Genomic DNA, 17,175 nt, shown 5'->3' on the forward strand with positions numbered 1-17,175 from the left:
AAATACATTGTGCATTTGCAAAGCTTTAAAACAAATTATGGTCTAACTTACTAACCTTTTAAAATAAAGATGTGAAAGATTCTCAACCTCTTTGAAAGTACAATTTCTACCTCAAATAATGGAAGCTCATCATGTATGTAGGTGATAAAATTAGCTGATAACATTCTACCTCAAATACTTGCACATAGTAAAAGGAGTTAACAATTATAAAAAAAAAAAAAGAAAAAGTTCACAGATGGTCCCTACAAGTACTTAAATAATTCACACTGTAATAGTAAGGTTATCTTACAGGAGAGAAATATGCCCATGTTCAACTATTTTCTTCTCAGTATTAAAATTCCTAAGCTTTGAAGTTTTCACAACAACCAAAAATCAGGTATAGTGTTTTTTAGTTTTTTAATTTTAAGTTAGAGCTAGAACTCCAAAACCCATTTACTAATTCCTTATAAATCTATAGTCATTTCTCACTTTTGCCTTCCTGGCTTTTTCAATATATACTATGGTAATAAAAAAAAAAAAAGCCTTTTAAAATATTTTAAATTATTGCACCCTATTTAGACTAGTTGAAAATTAGGAAAAGGCAAGCTCTAGTCTGGAATGCAACTTGCCAGGACCTAAAGGACTGAGCAGAGTGACCATCTAAAGGCAAATTAGGAATACAAACTACCTGAGCAGAACCACAACATTCCTGGCTTCTGTATCTTAGCTTTGAAGATATATAAATAAAATTCTAAGTGCTTCTTTAGTAGTATTCAGTCTAATAATACCCCCCAAAAATGAACAAAGATAGATATTACCACTATTTGTATAGACAGTCCAATGTATCTATCATCTTTGGTTTGTACTCTTGGATTGTGAGGTTTTAAATTCACAAAGTCAAATACTACTGCTGAGTAACATAAAAAGCTAAAAAGGAAAATTCTTGCAGGTGGCAATAATGTCGTTTATAGCAAATGATAACATAAATCACCTAGTTAAAGATATACTAGATTTAAATGGCATGTATACTAAATCATCATATTACTAATTATGAACATTTACCTTAACAGATTTTGTTTAATACTTTAAAAAATATTTTGTATTTCACATTAATATATTAACTGGATTTTTGGTCAAATAAATAGGGAATTCTCTTTAACCATCTCCTCACTTCATGGCAGTCCAAGAGCAAATAAGAGTACATTTGAATGCATCCAGGAGCACCTTGACAACCAGGCATGAAGCTTAAAGGGAAGAGAGCAGGCTGAGGGTCTGCCAGAGGTTGTAGTCAGCACACACCCATGTTAGGTCCCAGGGGTCAGAAGCAATTGTTCCAGACCACCCACCACATCCCAAATGGCATGCTGGACAGCCGTGCTTCTCCAGTTCCAGAAGCCCCTTCGAAAGGGGAAAGAGAGAAGGCAATGGGAAACAAATTCCGGAAATACTATCAACTAAATATTAAAGGGGAAATGTTAAGCTGCAGTTCTATGAAGAAGTTCTATATTGAACTTTACTTGCCAGAGCATCAGCTGTCACAAAGACTGACCCTTTTCAACACTGGTTAGAAAAGTATTCATATCCTTTATACATTTACTGTCTGAATGAGGATAACATGTTATTCAAATAAGCCCACTGAATTTCTATTTCTAAAGCTAACTATTTAACAAATTTTCTTGTTAAAAATTTTTTAGCCAAAACCCATTTGGCTCAGTGGATAGAGTGTCGGCCTGCAGACTGAAGGGTCCCGTATTAGATTCCAGTCAAGGGCATATACCTTGGTTGCAGGCACATCCCCAGTGGGGAGTGTGCAGGAGGCAGCTGACCAATGTTTCTCTCTCATTGATGTTTCTAACTCTCTATCTCTCTACCTTTCTCTCTGTAAAAAATCAATAAAATATATATATTTTTTAATTTTTTTAATTTATTTTAAAATGGGGAAAACACCTCTCTGCCAGCTCACAGAAATTTGTTATCATAATTTCTGCTATGTAATTTTCCTTAGATAGTCACACAAAATCCACTTGGTACATTTCTATAGCTCTTGGCATACTTTAATGTCACAAATTTTCATTTGCTAAAAGTATACCACGCCAAAACACTCTGATAGGCTTACTAAAATAGTAAGCAAAACTTTACTTAGTTTTGAGAAAATATGAACAGAAGAAAAATGTTCTAATATTTCTTCCTGAAGATGAATCAGAATCCCATATATGTTATAAGCTGCAATACAATGCTTATTTTTCAGTTTTTATTTTACCTTCCTTCCCTAACGTTATAATAATTGCATCCATGCACTCAAAAAATTTTTTATTGTTATGCACTGGAGACACAAGGAGAATAAGAAATTGTCCTTGTTCTCAAGGAGCTCACAATTTGGTAGGAAAAAAGATACAATGAAACCAACAATAAATTACAGAAGACTATAATACACACTACAATACATGACTCCATATTGTATTGACTGGGTCAACAAATATTAGTATACCTATTTGTAAGCCACTCCAAGAAGAATTTATGCAATTACTTCTTGAATATACCAGAGAAAATAAATCACAGTTAAAACAAAATAGGAAATTATTGTAAAAAAAAATTTTTTTTTAAATACTGCCCAACTTGGAGTGGCTCAGTGGTTGAGTGTCAACCTATGAACCAGGAGGTCATGGTTCAAATTCTTGGACAGAAAACATGCCTGGGTTTGGGGTTCAATCCCCAATAGGGGGCATGCAGGAGGCAGGTGGTCAATGATTCTTTCTCATAATTAATGTTTTTATCTTTTTCTTTCTCTCCCTCTCTTTTCCTCTCTAAAATAAAAAAATATATATTTAAAATATACCTACATTTTAAATAGCAATCATTTTTAATTCTATAGCTAACAATAAATAACACATTGTCAACTCCAAAAAAAAAAAAGGGATAATCCCTTAACCTCAATATCAAGTTTAATGTTGGACAACAATTGAAACCTCATATGTTATAACAATCTTGAATCATGTTTTTTATTATTTTGTTTTAAATTTGAATTGGCTTCATCTATAATTTTCTTTCCACTTAATCTCCAAATTAATGAAGGGGTGATTATATATAAGAAGAACTTACCTTTCGGCTTGAAGCTTAGTGGTTTTTACTATCAAATCTTGAGTCTGTTCCTTTGCTGCCTAAAATTATAAATATATCTGGTATCAGTACATTTCAATTTTGTTATACTTCAAAAAACTAACACTACCACTTACTGGAGTTTAGACCTATGGCAAAGGAGATCATACTCCAGCACTCAAAAGTTTATAAAAACACCCGAGTTATAATTAAACATAAGTTTTAAGGCTCATATACTAACTTTAGCAAGAACTCACTCAATGTTATCAAAACATACATCATAGTAAGGCTTACAAAAAAGAAAAAGATATCAGGATGCTGACTAAGGAATTTAACAGTTCGTGATGCTTTTTGTGAAACAGAAGCACTGGAAGAGCAAGTTAAAGATGAAGAATATGACTTGCTTTGCACATGGTGAGACACCATGAGACCTCTAAATGGAGTTGTAAGTTAAGTCACTGAAATACTCATCAGAAAGGGCCAAGATGGAAATAAACATTTGGGAGTTGAGATATACAAACTATCTCTCATATAAAATTTTGGTGAAGATTAGAAACAAAAGACACAAGCTGCTCCAGACCAAGTTCCATACCAAGCAGTCCTCCCTCCCACAAGCTAGAGTTGAAAGGATCAGGAGCAAAAACCTGAAAAATAAGGTGTTCTATCCAAGAATAGGCAAATATTTATAAAGTGGATTAAGACAAAATACAGATGTTGTCAATCAGATTCTCTCAAAGACCTGAAATAAGGCACTTATTAATAAGGGAAGAAACAAGTAGTTGTAAGGCAAAAAAAAAAAAAAAAAAAAAAAGACCAAGGGTCTAGGCCTTGAGGGGATATAGAGTCAAAAGTATCCTATCTAATAAAAGAGTAATATGTAAATTAATAATCTCTCCACTACACTCACAAGCCACGCCCACCAGCCAATCAGGATATGTTATGCAAATTAACCCCAACCAAGATGGCTGCAGCCACTGAGCAAACAGGAGGGAGGCTTGAGTTTCCCCAGGGATGGAGGAAGCCAAGCTTTCCACACACCCTGGCAGGCCCAGGCCTTCACTCAAGGCTACAAAGTTTCATTTATAGAAGATAAATAAATTCCAACAGAAATGGCAGCAGCCATGAAGCTGCAGAGAGCAGGAGGTTAGGATTTCCTCCAGCGATGGAGGAAGCCAAGTTTCTGCCTTGGTCTCCACTCACGGCTACAAAGTTTCAATTATAGAAAATAAAAAAATTCCAACAGAAATGGCTGCAACAACTGAATGAGCAGGAGGCTTGACTCCACACCAGGCTACAAAGTTTCAATTGTAGAAGATTAAAAAAATCCCAGATACCAGGGCATCCGCTTGTGGCCAACCTGCAAACCACCACAGGGCCCTCGCCCAGGCTGCACCATGCCCCACGGGAACCACAACCCTAATCTGGGACACCCTTCAGGGAAAACCAGCTGGCCACCACCCATGCTCCAGGCCTCTATCCTATCTAATAAAAGAGTAATAGCAGATTGACCATCACTCCAACACACAAGATGGCTGCCCCCATGTGGTCAAAGATCCTTCCCCCATGTGGACACAAGATGGCCACCACAAAATGGCCAACAAGGGAGGTAAATTGAGAGGGACCAGGCCTGCAAGGGAGGGCAATTGTGGGTGATCAGGCCAGCAGGGAAGGGCAGTTGGGAAGGAGCAGGCCTGCAGGGGAGGGCAGCTGGGGGCAATCAAGCATGCAGGGGCGGAAAGTTAGGGGTGACCAGGCCAGCAGAGAAGGGAAGTTGGGGGTGAGCAGGTCTGCAGGGGAGGGCAGTTATGGGTGATCAGGCCTGCAAGAGAGGGCAGTTAGGAGCAATAGGGCCGGCAAGGGAGCAGTTAGGCATCGATCAGACTGGCAGGGGAGTGGTTAGGGGGTGATCAGTCTAGCAGGCAGAAGAGGGGCAATCAGGCAGGCAGGCAGACAAGTGGTTTGGAACCAGCAGTCCTGGATTGTGAGAGGGATTCCAACTGCCCATTTAGACCTGATCCCAGTGGGCCTAAACGGGCAGTCAGACATCCCTCAATGGTTCCCAGATTGGAGAGGGTGCAGTCTGGTCTGAGGGACCGCTCCTCTCCCCCATGCACAAATTTCATGCATCGGGCCTCTAGTTTATACATAAAGTCACTAGTAAATGAAAATTATAAAGTACTAGGACTATATACCAAGAAACTAGAAACACTAATCAGAAAGGATATATGCACCCTTTTGTTCATAGCAGCACAATTTGCAATTGCTAAGATTTGGAAACAATCTACATGCTCATCAGCAGATGAGAAGATTAAAAAACTATGGTACATCTACACCAGAGGTCAGCAAACCACATGCCACATGGGGTTCTTTGACCCCTTGAGTGTGGCTCTCCCACAAAATGCCATATGCGGGCACGCACGTACAGTGCGATTGAAACTTCGTGGCCCATGTGCAAAAGTCGGTTTTCAGCCTGGGCGAGTCTATTTTGAAGAAGTGATGTTAGAACACTCAAGGGGCCAAAGAACCATATGTGGTTCACGAGCCGCAGTTTGCTGACCACTGATCTACACAATGGAATATTATGCTACTATAAAAAAGAAGGAACTTTTACCATTTACAATATCATGGAAGGAACTGGAGAGCATTATGCTAAGCAAAATAAGCCATTCAGAGAAAGATAAATATCACATGATCTCACTTATATTTGGGATATAATGATCAACATAATTTGATGAACAAGAACTGACCCAGAGACAAATGGCAGCGGAGGGGAGGATTAGAGAGCAGCCAAAGGACTTGTATGCATGCATACTAGCATAACCAATGGACACAGACACTGGGGCGGTAGGGGCTTGCCCAGGGTGGGAATGGCTGGGGGTGGGGTCAATTAGAGAAAAAGGAGATATGTGTAAAACTTTAGACCATTAAAAAAATTATAAAGTAGACAAAAACACAGAGTGAAGGGCAGTCTGTTAAAGAGAGAATACCAGGAAAAACACAGGAAGGAGGTTGGTGGTCATTTTCATGCTGGGTCAGTAAAAAGAAAACAAACTTCTGCTGCTAATGTTTCTAGAGCTGCATTAGGTCTAAAAACACCCCCAACCACCACCAAGTTCTGGGTTCTTAAAGCCAAGTCCAGATTATCAATGACATTTTCTCTAACTGATTTATCTACCTCCTCTCAGTCATTAACAGAGCCCCACCCTAATCTCTAGGGAAGCTATTGAGTCTGTTTTCCTTACAACCAAATTAAGTGCCCAAGAAATAGTATATATTTTTAATAAAATAGATTTAAACCTAGATAATTTAGCAGATCATGAACTTTTAATGAATGGTGCAAAACATGATAGCTCCCATGGTATTTTTCTAAAATTACTACTCTTTAAATCCAATAACTTCTTCAAATATTTATCTTTCCTAGTGTCATTTTGCTTTAAAGATCTACTTCAATCCTTTATCTTGCCTTGTACAATTTTTTAAATATATTTCAATTCTAAAACTTATTAACATCCTATCTAATAAAGAGGGAATATGTTAATTGACCCTCAGGCTATCACAAAGATGGTGGCACCCACAGCCAATATGGAGGGAATATGCTAATTGACTGCCATGTTCTCAAAGATGGGGGCGCCCAGTCCCCCTGCCCCACCAGGGTGACAGGTGCGCAAAAAGGCTCCAAGTGCTTGCCTCCGGAGTGCCCCAGTCCCCTCAGTCCCCCAGCAGCTCAGGGCCAGCCCTGAGGCGCAGCAAGGGCTGCCCAAGGCTCAGGTAACCAGGGTGGCCAAGGCTTGAGCTGCCAGCAGTGGCAGCACCAGAGGTGTGATGGGGCGTCACCCTCCCCTGATCACCAAGTCGCCTTCCACCCCTGAGGGCTCCCAGACTGTGAGAGGGGGCAGGCCAGCCTGAGAAATCCACTCTCCAGTGCGTGAATTTTCATGCCCCGAGCCTCTAGTATTTTAATGTTTATGAAAAAAAGAGTGCTTCACAAAATTAATATCATAAAATGCTTATTAGCTTCTTTTTAGCCTTAGTAATTATTAAATTAAGAGTGTATCTTATAAACACCACCATCAACTAATCACTGAAATATTATACTTGTGTAAAATGTTATGCAATTAGAATATTTGCATTATTTCCTGACTCTTCATTTATAAATTGTGGTAATAATTGCAAATTAATGTTTAATAATACTTGTAAAGATTATTACCCTAAAATAATTTTTACTCAATTTATCTTCAATGTCAAAGATGATTACTTCTCATTAAATAATAAACATATGACTACAAATATAAATTATTAAAGTATAACCATAGCCAAAGGGATAAACCATAGCATACCAAAAAATTTCTGATTTAATTTCTAAATATATCTCATAATATCAATTTCTAAACTGTCCTAAATCCAAAGCATTTTAGAAAAATTAATTAACTAATTAAGTTATAACACTCTATAAGTCATTTAACACCTTATAATGTAAAAGAGAGGGGATTTGCCAAGAAATACTTCTTTTTATAAATAAATGAATTGAAAACATTATTCTAGAGTTGATAGTATAAGTGGGTACTATTAAGATTATAACAACACTATATCCAAATAAATTAGTGCCAATAAATAAGTTTTCAAAATCATATATCTAACACCTACTAATCTAAGAATGAAAAATGAATGTATCATACATGAGTGAAATCATATGGTTCTTGTCCACCTAACATTTCACTTAGGATGGTGAGCACACATGCAATGCAGATGATATATTATCAATTTGTACACTGGAAACCTATAAAATGTTACTAACCAATAGTACCTCCAATAAATTAAATTGAAAAATGAATGTAAACAATAAGTAGTATATAATATTTTTAAATATTCAGTATAAAAAGCTATGAGGAAATTTTGCAAGTCTGGAAAGAAAAGTCAAACAAAATCAATTACTATGCAACAAAAGCACAAAAAAGTGAAAAGGCAACAATTAGCAGTTTATATGATTAGATACTAGAGGCCTGGTGCATGAAATTTGTGCACGGGGGTAGAGGGGGAGGAGGTGGGTGGTCCCTCAGCTCAGCCTGCACCCTCTCCAATCTGAGACCACTCAAGGGATATCTGACTGCCTGTTTAGGCCCGGCAGTCACATATCCCTTACAATCCTAGACTGCTGGCTCCCAACTGCTCACCTCCCTGCCTTCCTGATTACCTCTAACCACTTCTGCTTGGTAGCCCCTAACCACTGCCCTGTCAGCCTGATTGATGCCTAACTGCTCCTCTGCCAGCCTGTTTGCCCCTAACTACCCTACCCTGCAGGCTTGGTCACCCCTAACTGCCCTCCCCTGCAGGCCTGGTTCCTCCCAACTGCCCTTCCCTGCTGGCCTGATCACCCACAATTGCCCTCCCTTGCAGGCCTGGTCCCTCCCAACTGCTCTCCCCTGCTAGCCATCTTGTGGTAGCCATCTTGTGTCCACATGGGGGCAGGATCTTTGACCACATGGGGGCAGCCATCTTGTGTGTTGGAGTGATGGTCAATCTGCTATTACTCTTTTATTATTATAGATAGGATAGAGGCCTGGAGCATGGGTGGGGACAGCTAGTTTGCCCTGAAGGGTGAAACCAGATCAAGGTGGGGATTCCTTTGGGGAGTGGGGCAGCCTGGGCGAGGGCCCTGTGGTGGTTTTCTGGCTGGCCATGCCCCCTGGCAACCCATGCACAGGCCCTGGTATCTGGGATTTATCTTCTATAATTGAAACTTTATAGCCTAGAGCAGAGCCAAGCCTTCTGCTCACTCAGTAGTGGCAGCTATTTCTGTTGGGATTTATTTATCTTCTAATTGAAATTTTGTATCCTTAAGCAGAAGCCAAGACAGGCCAGGGCTGCAAAAGCTTGGCTTCCTCCACCACCAGAGGCAACCCTGCTCTCTATAGCTCCATGGCTGCTGCCATTTTTGTTGGAATTTGTTTACCTTCTATAATTGAAACTTTGTAGCTTTGAGTGGAGGCTTGGGCCTGCCAGGGTATGTGGAAAGCTTGGCTTCCTCCATTGCCAAGGAAACCCAAGCCTCCCACCTGCTCGCTCTGTGGCCTCAGCCATCTTGGTTGGGGATAATCTGCATACTCACTCCTGATTGGCTATTGGGTGTGACTTGTGGGTGTAGCAGAGTGATGGTTAATTTGCATATTACTCTTATTAGATAGGATTGTATAATTAACAAAGATCTAAATATTAGAAAATAAATATACCAATAATATTTGATGTTAGTCAAAAATAAAAAAATTAGATAAAACTAGGAAAGCTAAAATTTTAGAAACAGGAAATTGACTAGTTCTGCAGACAGATCACACAAGTATCAATTATTCTGTGGAATATGCATAGATTCATGATTCTTCCTATAATTTTAGCCGACAATAGGTCCAAGAGAATCTTATAGATAAAAGTTTATAATAAAAATGTGAAGGTAGTAGAAATAATCATGACTGACTCTTTACTTAGGAAGAACCTATTCCACATGACATAGGATAATTAGGTTAAATGCTAACTCCACAACCAAAACAGAGGTTCAGAACAGTTTTAATATACAGGCTATGAGTAAAATTAAATATATTTTCCTGAGATTTTTTTTTTTTTTTTTTTTAGGCTAAGCACAAATCATAATTAAGCTTGAGTTTGAACTTACTCCTAAGGCTTTCTATTAAGAAATTATTACTGCTGGACTTTTGGCATATATATGGGATTGAAAGGTTTATCAAAACTCGATATAGTTAGTTCTGTACCAGCCAGATAAAAATATAAAGGCTTCTGGAGCTAACTGAACAATATTACAAACTTCCTATAGGGCATGATGTAGTAGATATCCATACATTTTGTAGACCTCTCTAACATACCTCTCTGTACCGGGAATTATGCTAAAATCAAGCCATTATACAATACCTGTAAGCGACTTGTCATATCTTGACAACAGCTGCTCATTGCTTGAACATCTTCATTTATGCTTTCAAGTTCCTAAAAGGAGAAAAGTTAACACCATAAAATATACTGTTAAAAAAAAATTACTCTTCTCTAAGCCAAAGCCTGATTTTCAAGCCATGAATTTTTTTTCCTAAAACATAACGAAATATCTCATATTTAAGACTAGAAATGATTTTTAAAAAAAATCTAGTATTAGAAAAGGTGTCAAATAAACTAGTGAAACAAAACACAGCAAATACTTGCCCTGACCAGTGTGGGTCAATGGTTAGAGTTTCCGCCCACACACGGAAAAGTCAAAGGGCCATGGGTTTGATTCCCAGTCAAGAACACATACCTGAGTTGCAGGTACAATCCTTAGGCCAGAGCCCAGTCAAGGCCACAAGGCAATCAATCAATGTGTCTCTCATGTAGATGTTTCTTTCTCTCTCACTCTCTCTTTCTCCCTTCTCTCCCCTTCCCTCCCTGTCACTTTTCTCTCTCTCTCTCTCTCTCTCTCTCTCTCTCTCTCTCTCTCTCTCTCTCTCCCCCCCCCCCCCCGCCCCCTCTCATTCACATCCCCTCCCTTCACTCTCTCTGAAAATCAATGCAAAAAAATGTCCTTGGATGAGAATTCACAGTAACAACAACAAAATATGGCAAACGTTTTAAAAAATATTAATGCCTCTTTATTCAAAAATTCTAATACTAACAATTTATCTGTAGAAATCCTATCTAATAAAAGAGTAATATGCAAATTGACTGTCACTCCAACACAGGAGATGTCCACCACTATGTGCTCAAAGATGGCTGCACCATGTGGGCACAAGATGGCCACCACAAGATGGTCGAAAGGGGATGGCAGTGGTGGGCAATCAGGCCTGCAGGGGGAGGCAGTTGAGAGGTACCAGGTTTACAAGGGAAGACAGTTAAGGGCAATCAGGCCTGCAAGGGAGGGCAGTTGGGGGCAATCAGGCCTGCAAGGGAGGGGAGTTAGGGGTGATCAGACTTTCAGAGGACAGTTAGAGGTGACCAGGCCAGCAGGGGAGGGCAGTTGGGGGACCCAGGCCAGCAGGAGAGGGCAGTTGTGAGGGACCAGGCCTATAGGGGAAGGCAGTTGTGGGGGACCCAGGCCTGTAGGGGAGGGCAGTTGGTGGGGACCAGGCTTACAGGGGAGGGCAGTTGGGGGAAACCATGCCTGCAGGGGAGGGCAGTTGGGGGTGGGGGGGATTAGGCCTGCAAGGTAGAGCAATTAGGGGAACCAGGCCTGCAGGAAAGGACAATTAGAAGCAATAGGGCCAGCAAGGGAGCAGTTAGGTATCAATCAGACTGGCAGGGGAGTGGTTAGGGGGTGATCAGGCTGGCAGGCAGAAGCAGTTAGGGGCAATCAGGTAGGCAGGCAGGCAAGTGGTTTGGAGCCAGCAGACTTGGATTGTGAGAGGGATGTCCGACTACCTGTTTAGGCCTGATCCCAGTGGGCCTAAACAGGCTGTCGGACATCCCTCGAGGGTTCCCAGAATGGAGAGGGTGCAGTCTGGGCTGAGGGACATCCCCCAAGCATGAATTTTGTGCACTGGGCCTCTAGTTAATCAATTAAATGTACAACAATATACTTAAGAGGATAACCAACACAGTTGCCTAGAACAAATGGAAAATGTGAAACACTTCCAATCACACAATGGAAATCTGTGCTAAACATTAATACTGATTGTGTTTCTGTGTGTGGTTGTGTGTGTGTGCATGTGTGTGTGCATTTACTAATGTGAAAAAAAATGTCTGTATAAGATTTAAAAAGTATTATGAAACAATATATAATATCTTCCCATTTTTTAGAAAAATACATATTTAAGTGCAAAAGGACATAGAAAGGGCCATAGAATAAAATACTAACAATAGTTATTTCTGGATAACAGGTTCATAATTGTTCTTTCTATTTCTCACTTTATTATCTAACTTTTCAATAATCAATTATTTATAACTTTTAATTAAGAAAAACAAACAAATTTGAAAACACCACAAACTAACAATATAGTGCCTCCTCTTACCTTTTTGAAAGTCACATATTAGATCATGCCACAAATCTGATAATTTTCTCAGTAACATTCTCTCCATATGTATTTCCACCTCTAGCCCCACCCCAAATATACTTGAATTTAATGGGTAACTAATTCCTATCATTTATACCCCTAAATGTATACATCTTGTCCATTTCCTTTCTATTATCCAAATAACTACTAATTTAGTTCAGGTCCACTGTTCTCTCTCCCATGGAATTATTATTATTTTTTTAAATCTTCTACAGCTTTTCCAGGCTCTATACTATTTGCTAAGCCAACCTCTAGGCTTAACAGAACCAATCTCTTACTATGAAAATATGATGTCACAAAACCACATTTAGTAGCTTCATATTTCACTGTTATCTTCTTTTTCCCAATTCAATTCAGTGTCTCATAACAGAAAGATATGCAAAGAATGAAAGTTTCAGTGGTAGACTGGGTCTTACTGTCTGGCCCCTTTCAACACAATACCCAGACGGATGTTCCAGTACAAACTGGACAGTTTTATGAAGGGGTGGGCCAATTGGGGGCATCAAGCAACCAAGCCCTAGCCAAGTAGGTCAGCTGGTTAGAGTGTCGTCCTAAAATAACAAGGTTGCAGGTTCCATCCCTGGTCAGGGCACATACAAGAATCAATCAATGATGTGGAAAAAGGGAACCCTCATTCAGTGCTGATGGGAATGTAGACTGGTACAACCACTAGGAAGTCTGACGATTCCTCAAAATATTGAAAATTAGAGCTACCATATGACCCAGCAATCCCTCTTTTGGACATATACCCAAAACTCTCAAAATCATGTATTCACAAAAATATATGCAACCCTATGTTCACTGTAGCATTATTCATGGTGACCCCAACTGCTCTCCCCTGCCAGCCTGATCTTTCCCCCAACTGCCAGCCCCTGCTGGCCAATTTGCACAACCAAAGTACCCTGAGATAGAGAACTGGATAAAGGCGATGTGGTACACATACACGATGAAATACTACCCAGCCATAAGGACAAAAATACTGTCACTTGCAACAACATGGATGGACCTTGAGAACACTATTCTAAGTGAACCAAGTCAGTCAGAAAAAGTCAAGAACCGTAAGATTTCACTTATATATGGGATATAAATCTGAAACTCATGAACACAAAGAACAGTGTGGTGGATGCCAGAGGGAAGGGGGTGGGAGGAGAAGGTGGTCCTAATATAAGGTAATGGGAGAAGAATTGACTTTGGATGGTAAGTATGGTGCAATATATATATAACTTGTAACATAAAAACTCACACCTGAAACCTATGTTTATGTTGACCAATGTCACCCAATAAATTTAATATAAAGAAATAAGTAATTGTTTTCAAAAGAATCAATAAATGCATAAATAAGTAGAACAACAAAAATTAATGTTTTTCTCTCTCTCTTTCCCTTTCTCACTCTCTCTCTCTAAAATCAATAAATAAAAATTTTTAAAAAAACAGCCAAGCAGGGCTATAAATAAAACATGAGAATGAACCAGAATTAGGAAGTCACTTATAAGAATACTAGAGGCCCAGTGCACGAAATTCATGCATGGGGATGTGTGTCCCTCAGCCCAGCCTGCACACTCTCCAATCTGGGAACCTTTGAGGAATGTCCAACTGCCCATTTAGGCAGTCAGACATCCCTCTCACAATCCAGTAGGATAGGGCCTAAACAGGCAGTCAGACATCCCTCTCACAATCCTGGACTGCTGGCTCCCATGTGCTCACCTGCCTGTCTGCCTTCCTGATTACCTTTAACTGCTTCTGCCTGCCAGCCTGATCACATCCTAACCACTGCCCTGTCAGCCTGATTGATGCCTTACTGATCCCCTGCCAGCCTGGTCACCCTTAACTTCCCTCCCCTGCAGCCCTGGTCCTTCCCCCAACTCCAACTGCCCTTCCTTGCAGGCCCAGTTGCCCTCAACTCCCTTCCTCTCCCAGCCTGGTCACCCCTAACTGCCCTCCCCTGCTAGCCTTCTTGTTGTGGCCATCTTGTGTCCACTTGGGGGCAGTATCTTTGACCACATGAGACAGCCAGCTTGTATGTTGGAGTGATGGTCAATCTGCATATTAATACTCTTTTATGAGATAGGATAAGCATAAATCTCAGTTCTAGAATTAAGATTTTTTTTTCCTTCTATTAAGTACTTTATATTATAAAAATTATAGCACCAGATGTTTTTAAATGCTACTTTTCATATTTGTCTATAATCAGTATGTAATTCAAATTACTTAACTAAGTTCTAAACTGTTTTAATGTAAATAATAAAAGCAAGTATAGTAATTGATATTAGCAATAGCAGATACACAAATTCATCTCACCATTCCCTTAAATTTTACTGTATAATATAAAAATAATAGTACTATGACATTATCAGTCAGTTAGGTCAAAAATAAGTACACCTAATATTTACTTTAGCTACCATATTAAATGGGTTTGCTTTGTAAAATAATAGAAATTATATCTCTCAATATATGACTTAAATGTAGAGATTTGCTAAATTGTAATTCAAGGGCCTTTTACACTGTAAAGTCTTTGAACTTAGAGTAAACTGTCTTCTTTTTTCCCCTAATTAAATAAAATTATAGGTTGTGAAATAAAACTAGAGTATGAAAATTCTTTAAAATCTTTTTTGTTATGTAGAATTTTCAAAAATATCCAAAATTTGAGATACCATGAATGCCCATGTATATATTATCTGGTTCAACAATTACCAACTGTGACCACATTTGTTTCATCTCTCCCCACTCCTTCCTCTTTCCTACTCACTTTCTCCTTCCCCCACAAACAGAATCATTTTGAATTCGATATATAATTTCATTCATAATCATATCCATATGTATTTCTATGAGGACTCAAAAAAAGACACAATGCTATTTGCATATCTAATCAGTGGATAGAGTGTCAGTCTGCAGACTGAAAGGTTCCAGGTTCAATTCTGATCAAGGGCCTGTACATTGGTTGCGGGTACATCCCCGGTAGGGGGTATGCAGAAGGCAGCTGGTCAATGTTTCTCTCTCATCAATGTTTCTAGCTCTCTATCCCTCTCCCTTCCTCTCTGTAAAAAAAAAAAAATCAATAAATATATATTTTAAAAAACAAATTTCCCCAATTGTCTCAATTTTTTACCAATTTGTTCAAATGAGGAACCAAAAAAGATTCACAAATAGTAATTAATTGAATATTTCTTTTATTATTATTATTATTGCTTAGAGAGAAAGAGAAACATCAATTTGTTATTCCACTTATTTACTCATTCATTGGTAGATTCTTATATGTGCCCTGGATCAAACCTGAAACCTTGGCGTATCAGGAAGATGCTCTCATCAACTGAATTATCTAGGCCCTCCTCCTCCCTCCCACCCTCCCTCTCTCTTTCTTTCTTCCTTTCTCTCTCTATCTTGTTTGTGTATGTTTTTTACAATTTATTTGTTGAAGAAATCAGTTACTTTGCCCATACAGTTTCCAACATTCCTGATTTTGCTGACAGTCTTCATGCTATTAATATACTCTTCTGTTGCCTACATTTCTTATAAACTGCAGCAGTTAGATCTAGAAGCTTGATTATATCTAGTTCCATTTTCTGGCAAGAATTCTGGTGTTGTATACCTTTACTAGAGGCCCGATGCATGAAGATTCGTGCAAGATTGGGCCTTCCTTCCCTTGGCTGCCGGCACTGCCTTTGCGCTGGCTGAGCAGCCTTTCTCTCCAGCCCAGAGCTGCCTTTCTGCCTTCCCAGCTGCCACATAGCCTTGGCAATGACACAAGCATCCCACCCTGCCTCCAGCGTGCCTGTGTATGCAAATTAACCCAACACCTTCATTGGGTTAATTTGCATATTCCCTCCTGATTGGCTGGTGGGCATTGTGCAGGTATGGTCAATTAGCATGTTACTCTTTTATTAGGTAGATTAATAGTCACATATATGGTTTTTCCTCTTTTTGGGAGGGTAGCAACTAGTGATGAACAAAGGCTTGATCAGTGGCTCTCAACTGGGGCAGTTTTGCTCTGCAAGGGGGCATTTGGCATTGTCTGGAGACATTTTTTGATTGAAATAACTGGGGGGGTAATGGTGCTACTGGCATCTAATGTTTAGAGGCTAGAGATGCTACTAAACATTCTATATTGCAAAATGTAGAATGTTGAAAAAACCTGAGCTAGACCTACATATTCAAGAGTGCTTTTAACTTCTAATCTAATTCTACCATTTCTTCTTCATTTATTAGATGGAATATTTCTATAAAGAAAAGTTTGCCCTGAACAACCATATATAATTGATATAAAAGATAGGATTAATGTTTAGTAATTCTTTCCTTTTATTTAAAAGTTTTCAAAATAATAAGTTAGTTCCCTTATATCCACCAAAGATAACTAATGAGGGTTTTGTTTGGTTTCCAATATCATTATGAATTCACGGACTAAACATGTTTGATGTGTTTCAGTCCACTAAGTTATTCTTACTGATGCTCACACAGTCCTACGTTTGGTCAGTAGAAGCCTTTTCAAGTAGCTCCAGTCTTTCTGATACTTTCCCAATAATCACAGACAGCTTTCTTGCTTTCTGGTACTAATAATATTATTTCTTTCAGTGGGAAAGGGTGTTTATTAAGCAAAATCTGGATGACCTCATTGCTACTAGTTCTTCCTATTTTGGTGAACATCACTTTATTTCCATTTAACCTTCCAGATTACTAGTCTTTACTCAATGAAAACCTACAAAACTGTTTAAAATGTTTTTATTAAGTACTCATTGAAACCACTTATCACTCTCATACCACTCACACAGAAATATTAATTATGTAATATTATGTCATATTAACATAATTAACAATATGCTATTATAATGAAAACAGACCATAAAAAATAAAATTCATTTTACCTGATGATGAGTAGACTGCTCACTCAAGTAAGATGAATCATTATTTACACATTGGAGTATTCATCTTAATTAATTTGAAATTTTCATAATTTATTTTTTTAATATATTTTATTGATTTTTTACAGAGAGGAAGGGAGAGGGATAGAGTTAGAAACATCAATGAGAGAGAAACATTGATCAGCTGCCTCCTACACACCCCCTACTGGGGATGTGCCCACAACCAAGGT

At 38.9% G+C, this 17,175-nt stretch overlaps 1 protein-coding gene across 1 annotated transcript in view; it reads right to left on the bottom strand.

Annotated features, from left to right (window-relative positions):
• Window positions 1-17,175, bottom strand: part of COG6 (component of oligomeric golgi complex 6) — a 79,421-nt gene that overhangs the window by 58,156 nt on the left and 4,090 nt on the right. The window contains exons 3-4 of the mRNA XM_084879388.1: window positions 9,991-10,062; window positions 3,079-3,137 (exon numbers count right to left, since the gene is read on the bottom strand). Of these exons, the coding sequence (XP_084735514.1) occupies window positions 3,079-3,137; window positions 9,991-10,062 (131 nt within the window). The remainder of the gene's footprint in view (window positions 1-3,078; window positions 3,138-9,990; window positions 10,063-17,175) is intronic.

This window comes from Pipistrellus hanaki (assembly GCF_964339955.1).
Source record: "Pipistrellus hanaki genome assembly, chromosome: 3".
Lineage (NCBI taxonomy): Eukaryota > Metazoa > Chordata > Mammalia > Chiroptera > Vespertilionidae > Pipistrellus > Pipistrellus hanaki.